A 7,888-nucleotide genomic window follows, 5' to 3' on the forward strand; every position below is an offset into this window, starting at 1 on the left:
CCGAGCCTGCGGCGGGCGCCACGCGGCCAAACTCCACGCGTCCCGGCCCTGCGCGTTCCGCAGACTGCGCCGCGCGCCCCGGGCCTCTGCGCAGCGCGTCTCGCGCGCCCCATATTTCTTCGGGTTTAGGAGAATGTTAGATTGTTTTTCCCTGGGCACGTCTAGACAGGTCACCTGGGGACACTCGCCGGAAAATACTTACTTTGCTCACGCATCCACCAACAAGGGACGTGCCCTAATTGAGTGATTGGATGAAAGATGAATACAGTGTGAATAAAATTTTCTCTTATGCCGAGGGAAGCTGCGTTTTATTTGCTTATGTGTCCCCGGAATGTAGCAAGGTGCTGTTACATGGTAAGAGTTACATAAAAATTTGCTGTATTAGGGAATTGGCTACTAGTTAATATGCAGGCCTAGGATGCACTAGAAGCTAGTTTTGACGGAAATTTTTCATAAATATTTACTGAGCCCCCAGTACCTGCGAGACACACAGTGCTAGGTGCTGGGGATCCAAAGCTAGAGGATGAGATTCCTGTCCTAGTGAAACGCAAGCTCTAAGGGGAGACATAGATCACTAAGCAAGCAATTTCAAGTGTGATAAGTGATGGGGTCAGGACACGCTACCCCAAAACAGGGCACCTTGGTGAATTGAATATTGTAAGCTGAAAGTTGCCAGAAATCCTGCAGAAGCCCGTTTGAGGTCACTGATAAGCACCACCCCCATCTCCCAACACCACCCTCACCTCTTCCCTCCCAACCCTTCTTCTCTAAAACAGGTTCATAAAACCCTCAGGTGAGAGGTGCCTGCCTCATCCCAGGAGGAAAGGAACACCTTTCTCTCTGAAGACAAAGGAACACCAAAAAGAATCCTAAAAAATGACCCCTTGGTACATGTCCCCCGTGTCTTACACCTACCTCTTACTCTTTGACCTATGCTAGTCCTCCAGGACTGCCCCCTCTCCATTAAACATAACAGAAAAATGCCCAGGCCTTTTTCTTTTGGTCTTCATTTCCTTATGAGGGCTCCCATGTCACATAAAACTTAATTAAAATAAACTCTTACGTTTGTCTCCTTTTAATCTGTCTTTGTCGGTATGATTTTCAGACTCAGCCAGGGACCCTAAAGAGCATTGAGGAGAAAAGCTTTCTCCTGTCCTACAAAAGCATGCGAAGTAATACCTGCGTGGGACCTTCACGGCAGTGGAATTCCTCCTGTTCTGGGTTCAGGGAAGGCCTCCCTTGGAAAGTGAAATGGAGTGACTTGCAGGATGGTTAAGACCCACCAGATGAAGAGGGATAAGAAGACTATTCCAGGGCATGTGGAGGAACAGTACATAAAAAATTTCCAGGACCTTGAAAAACCAGCCATGTTGAGGGTAAGTGTCCCATGGGGCCGGACAAGAAGAGCAATGTGCCCAGAACTGGGGAAGTAGGCAAGAGCTAGACCATGCAGTGCCTAGTGAACCACATTAAGGATTGATTTTTCTTAGAAAATCTGTTTGCTTGTCCTGGGAGATGGATGACTTACTGGTCTCCCCTCTGACATTATGATCTGAATAACACGTGGTCTCCTACCAAAGATTTTTACCTGCTTCCTTTTGTCTTAGACAGACTGCCACAAGAAGTTCCTTCTTTAGACAACTTCCTGAAGATGGGTAGAGTTCTAGGCTTTTTGCAAAAATTAATTCATTCCTTAATTGTTAGAGCAAGAAGCAGGATTCAGGAGGCAACAAATGTCTAAAGGAAGACAGAGACACCAGGGGTCCCAAATCTAAGGTATTTGATCAGTCCCAAGTCTGTGTGTCCAGGGAGCCAAGAGCACTTATGTAAGAGAACTTTAGAAATGAGAGATCAACTGGCACTTTCCAGAGATTTCCAGATAGGTCAAGACAGAGAATAGAAAAACCCTTTGAAAGTCTCTTCTTAATAGACCTGCATTAAAAAAGATTTAGGAGATTAAACCTTGACGCTTTCAAATAAAACCTAATTTGAACCCACCAGAAAAGAATTTTGCCTAACTATGCCATCAAGTCCCCTTCAGGAAACGGCATGCTGATGCCTGCCAGGCCTCCGTGGTTGGTTGGGTGTTTATCCTCCAAACACCCTGTGTGGCCAATTAGGAGAAGTACTGATAGTACTTGTAGATTTCAGCCCGTGAGTCTTTTTCCTTTTTTTTTTTTTTTCTCCTTCCCCATTATAAGGCTTTATGCCAGCGCAGAAGACACATGCGTCAGAAACACTGATGCAATGAGACGCTAATATCAGATTGCATCATGTGATCCTAGGTGTGGTGCTCCTGAAACTGGTTTTTCTTGAGGTTGTGCTGCAGTAGAAAAGCACTTCGGGGGTAACACCCAAGAACTGGCCCTACTTGTTAGATGGCAGAAACAATTTTTGCATGTACGTGCCTGGGTTCCCCACCACTATGCTCCTAGGGAAAGGCGGTGTGGCTTTCCAGGCTGAAAGGGGTGTGCAGGAGACACTCATCAGGTAGGCGTGTCACCTGCCGCTTATGTAATGAACGGTACCTAGGGAGGCGCACCCACCAGGCAGGCTGGAAATGACACTTCCTCCTCCAAAACGCGCTCTGAATTGTATCTTACTTTCATCTAGGAGCAGCGCCTCTGGGGACAGACCGGTTCCGTGCAAAACTGGAGGGGGAGAAACAAAGAAGGTGGTTGAGATTTCTTGGGCACTTCCTAGGCGGCTGGCCCTGTGTTACAAGCACTTCACACAAGGAACTGTGGAAATGTGGGTTCCAGCCGCCAGCCTGCCATCACCGAGCCCCACGACAGGCTGTTTGGCCCCTTCTGCTGTTGGGTAAAGTCATATGTCACGTGAGATTAGGCGGCATTGAAGGGCCCTCCCAGGAGTGGAATGCCATTGGCCTTGGCTATGGAAAGCTGCAATTCCAGGATCTACAAAAAACTGATCATGGATCATGAGAACGATGCTAATGACCAATGGAAAATTAGTCCTGATGGCCTGTGTTTGCACAGTTAGGTTAGGGTAGGATGCTCTAACTTGGATCTCCACCTTCACCATCAGACATGGTAGCCAGGGGCTATACTGAGGGCTGGAAATGTGGCTTAATGCAAATTAGGGTGTGCTGGAGGCATACCTACACCGAATTTCAAAATCTTGGTACCACAAAAAAGAATCTGAAATATCTCATTAATAATTTTTTATTATCCTGATCACATGTTGAAATGATCATATTTTTGGCATTAGGTTAATGGAGTATTAAAATTAACATCACCTGTTTCTTTCTACTCTTTCCAGTGTGGCTACCACAAAATTCTAAATTACTTACTTAAAATTTTGTGGTTCACATTTTATTTCTATTGGACGGCACTGCCTTTGAAAGCATAGCTGGAAAACGGGTAATTTGCTCTGGACCCAACACTTTCTGCCTCGGTTCTTGAGTGCTCCCACCTGTTAAGCGGCAAGATAGAGTTTGTACTAAATTTCTTTTGGGGTTACTTCTGGAAGAATATTCCCTGATTCTGAGAAAAGTAATTGGTGGGGGAGGGATCCTTGCTGTAGTGTCTGGAAAGGTGTTTTCTGGGAGAGGAAATTCTTCTAACTCTATTTCTGCCCGTGAGCCGTGAAGTCTTAGAATCCAAAGGATCTTTAAATACTGTCGTTGGAGTTTTAAGCCTCCCAGGCTTGGGCTTTATTCACCTTTGTGTTTCCAGCAAGCTCCAGGGGCAGCCTGACATGATTATGCTGTCAGTTTATGTGTGTTGACCTATGTAATACCGGGGTGAAGAATTGAAGCCCAGAGGGGCTCTGAGACCCCCTAAGGCCACACAGTGGCTATTAGGTAAGCTTGTTCACGAAACCCTTGGTGTGGTCCCTGTGCCAGAAGCAGCTGCATCACTTGGGTGTTTCTTAAAACACAGACTCTCAGGCTGGGCCCCAGATCTGTTGAACCTGAATCTGCATTTTTATCAAGATACCACAGGTGATTTTTGTGTGTCTTATTTTTATACATTTGTTTATGAGAGAGAGAGAGAGAAAGTGCACATGAGCAGGGGGCAGGGGAGAAGCAGAGGGAGGGGGAGAAGCCGACTCTCCACGCTGAGCAGGGGGCCCGATGTAGGGTTCGATCCCAGGACCCCAAGATCATGACCTGAGCCGAAGGCAGACGCTAAACCCACTGAGCCACCCAGGCGCCCCTTGTGTGTCTTAAAGTATGAAAAGTCATCCCCCTTCTCTCAAGGGAAGCCTCGCTGTCTATGCCCCGTGGGAGTTATTCCCAGCCTCATCCCAGGGAAAGAAGACAGGATGCTGGACACCAAGCCTCCAATGCTGGCTGATGATGAATTTCGGGAAATTCAACAAATATTACTGAACCTCAGTTCTGCCCGGCACCTGGAGCCGGTGGCCCTGCTTCTCATCCTGAGGGTTTGAGGGACTTATGCTTTGTAGCCCCAGTCACCGGCACCTCAAGGAAAAAACAGCCCCTTCACGATCCCCCCCACCAACTGGTCCCAGTGTTCCTACTTTTACACAGGAGTCCAGGAGAAGTGTGAAATGGAAAACACCAGTGTGCCTTGGGGGGGGGGGTGCTTTTCAGACCCAGGACAAACAGGATCGAACTCAGTTTTGTGAATGTGTGTGTGCGCGAGTCTGTAACCACCAGTCCCTCCGCCCCGAGCCGGGTGTTTGCGTTCATGTTGTTTAGAACCGTGATAAAGCCACACTTTATAGAATCAGTCTCTAATCAATAGCTCTCCAGTCATTTTTTGAAGACTGCCCCTCATCCAAGCTTGCCAATAAAAGCCACATTCTGCAGAGACACCATGCACCCCGGCAGTGGGCATTCTGGTTATATGGTGTCGAGGCAGAGAAAGAGATAGAAGGACAAATGAATCGCAGGTCCTAGAGATGTTCGTCCAGCATCCACTGTGTAATGGAGCCTAGAAGCCAGCTTTCTGGTGAGGAGAAGACACAGAGTCTGAACGGACAAGGAAAACCCTGGCTTTGGGCTCGGGGACAGAATGGGTCATTTGCCTGGGTGGCTAATGAGAAGGAAAAGGAAAGGAGCCTGTTTTGTGGGTTGGGTGGTGCTGGTGGCTGGGGACCACTGCATTTCAGGCCACATCATGTCCTGAGAAACTACAACTCTCAGGAACGTGAGCAAACAAGCCAGCGTGAGCCCCCATAACGCCAACACCTGGGCTGTCACGTGAAGCAAAGGGGCCTTAAACTGAACCAAGATGCTCTGGCATTTTTTGAGCACTTACCGCGCGCCAGCCACCGGGCCATATGCTCCCGCAGAAATGCTGATTTAATCTTTAGAATTTCCTTACAGTGTGGATACTGTTGTGGGTCCCTGGGTCCATCTGCGCGGGGCTGCGTGACAAAGTACCACGGGCTCCGGGCGGGGAGGGGGGCGGGGGGAGGGCTTAAACAACAGACCTTTATTCTCTCCCAATTCCAGCGGCTAGAAGTCCAAAATCACGGTGTCAGCAGAGTCAGTTTCTTCATTCGGTTAGATATGTCATTTCTTTGCTTGACTTGTAGACGGCTGTCCGCTCACTTTGTTGTCATCGGGGCTTCTGTCTGTACCTGTCTGCGTCCTGATCTCCTCTACAAGGACACCAGTCACATTGGATTATGGCCCCACCTAGTGATCCCATTTTAACTTCCTTCCTTCCTGGAAGACCCTGAAGATCCATTCTGAGGTACTTGGGGTTAGGACTGCAGCATTTGATGGGGAGGGGAGGGGAGACACCATTCATCCCACAATGGTCCCATTTTACAGATAGAGAAACTCAGACAAAAAGAGGTCCCCTGAGTTGGCCCAGGTCTCACAGGGGGACGTGGTAAAGCCAAGATTTCCCCCAAGCAGGTGACTCCCAACCCGGTCCCTCTTGTGTGTGGGATAGACCCAACATGGGGCCGCAGGCAGGGCAAACTCTGTGAACCCCAGGTCCCACAAATGTACAGCGGAGGTGGGCACGGCCACCTGGCAGAAGGAGACGGGGTTCCACGCAGGACTGTGGTCCATCAGGCAGCATGCTCCCTAGTGTGCGGGAAGAGTGCAGTGGGGTTCATTTCATCCCCCTCCCACTGCCCTCTCCAGGGTGTGGGCTCCTCAGCTCTCAGGGGGCTAGCGCTTCCTGCCCTGCCTGCTCCCAGGGCTGGCACATTGAAATGTTCCCTAATTTGCGAAACGTTGTTCCCAAGAACGGGAGAACCTTGGAAACAAGGGTGGGGGGGTTGGGGGTGCGGGGGTGGCGGTGTGGTGGCTTTAGTGGCTTTAGGTCAATGTCGCGCTCTCTGTGTCTCCTCCTTGATCCTCTCCGGGGAGATTCGGCAAGAAAGACACGCACTCCATTGTGTCCATAGAGCCTGGCAGAGTGCACGTATTCCTGTCTCAGTTTCCCTGTCGTGCAGTCATTAGCATAGCTTAACTCAGTACCTGTTAGTGCTTGGACAATGACTTGATGTCTTATTGTTCACTAGCATTCCACGTGAGATGGAACAATGTGAAAATAAAATATAATAATGTAAGGAATAACGATATAACATTTACAGAACTTTTCCATATTTTCAGAGACGAAAATGAATTGTTGCTGATCCCAGGGGCTCCACCCAAGCCATTCCTGAACCCACTCCTTTGTCACCCACTAGCCCTTTCCTTGCTCTGCCTCCCACCCTGTGCGTGCCTTCGTTTTCTTGAAGCCCCCCTCTTCCTAGGACCCCTTGTTTTTTATGCCTTATCTTGCCATCCCTATAGAAGCTGGTTCCGTGGCTGGAAACCGCAGGTGGACAGTAGGAATAATGCATGTGGTTCTTCAGGCTTTGAGCCTTGAGAAGAGGCGCCATCTGAAAACACGATCTCCACTGTGGGCCACGGCAGTGTTGGACATGGAGCTGGATAGTGCTGGGACCCAGCTTCTACTCCAGGTCTGTGCTATTCGGGGCGTGGACTGCGTGTGCTGGCAAGTGCGCAGTGTGGGCTGAGGCCCCGCTCTGTGCAGAACCCTCCCAAGGCCAGGCCTGTCAGCCACCTTATCATGGCCTTAGATAGAGGCCCCTTGGCCCAATCAACACGGAGGCGTGGTGACCGCAAGCCTCAGCTTCCTCTCTTCGTTCAGCGCATCAGGCAGTAGGAACAGCATGTGCAAAGACCCCGAGGTGAGAATGCCTTCTGTTCTCTTGGGCAAAGTGGAGGAGGAAGAGAATGACTATAGACCCGAGTGCTAGGAAGATGCCAGCTCGGTGAGCGGTGTTCTGTGTGGGTAGAGCAGTTAATTTCATAACGAACAGGGGAAACTGTGGCTCGGAGAGGTTCTGGGGGTCAAGGTTGCTCAACCAGTATGTTCCAAGGTGATGGTTGGGACTCCGTGATTTGGAAACCCACTCTCTCTTTGCCATGGGTCAGTACTCCTCCACCCTGAGACCTGGGCGCCTTCTCAGAATATGCCTCAACAACGGCTTCAGCTGGAAGCCTGGACCCCGGGTGTCCTCACTGCAAAATGAACGGGATGGGTCTGTGCTCCAGGGACATGCCCCTCAGACATGCCCTTGAATGTGCTGTGTGGATGCACACCACGGCCGGACCCTGCAGGTGGGTGCTGTAGACACAGGCTGTCGGCATGTGCCACGGATGTGCTCCGTGGATGCACGCCGTAGACAGGTACCACGGATGTGCACTGCGGACATGCACCATTGGCACGCTTCCTGCACGTGCTGTGCGGATATACACTATAGACATGCTTCGTGGGCGGGCACCGTGGCAATGCACCTGGAGGTGGTTTGGGCTGCCACACAGATGAACATTTTAAAAATTCCAATTGCTACAAATTTACTTCAGGGCAAGTTAGAGATACGTGTATGTGTGTATAATGAGCAATCAGAGCCATGCTTTCAA

General features: G+C 49.8%; 1 protein-coding gene across 1 annotated transcript in view; it reads right to left on the reverse strand.

Annotated features, from left to right (window-relative positions):
- The window catches only part of RCC2 (regulator of chromosome condensation 2), a 32,172-nt gene extending 25,823 nt beyond the window's left edge, over positions 1-6,349 (reverse strand). The window contains exons 1-3 of the mRNA XM_034672085.1: positions 6,345-6,349; positions 3,846-3,859; positions 2,583-2,587 (exon numbers count right to left, since the gene is read on the reverse strand). Of these exons, the coding sequence (XP_034527976.1) occupies positions 2,583-2,587; positions 3,846-3,859; positions 6,345-6,349 (24 nt within the window). The remainder of the gene's footprint in view (positions 1-2,582; positions 2,588-3,845; positions 3,860-6,344) is intronic.
- Positions 6,350-7,888: the final 1,539 nt, after the last annotated feature.

Source organism: Ailuropoda melanoleuca, chromosome 11 (genome assembly GCF_002007445.2).
Source record: "Ailuropoda melanoleuca isolate Jingjing chromosome 11, ASM200744v2, whole genome shotgun sequence".
NCBI lineage: Eukaryota > Metazoa > Chordata > Mammalia > Carnivora > Ursidae > Ailuropoda > Ailuropoda melanoleuca.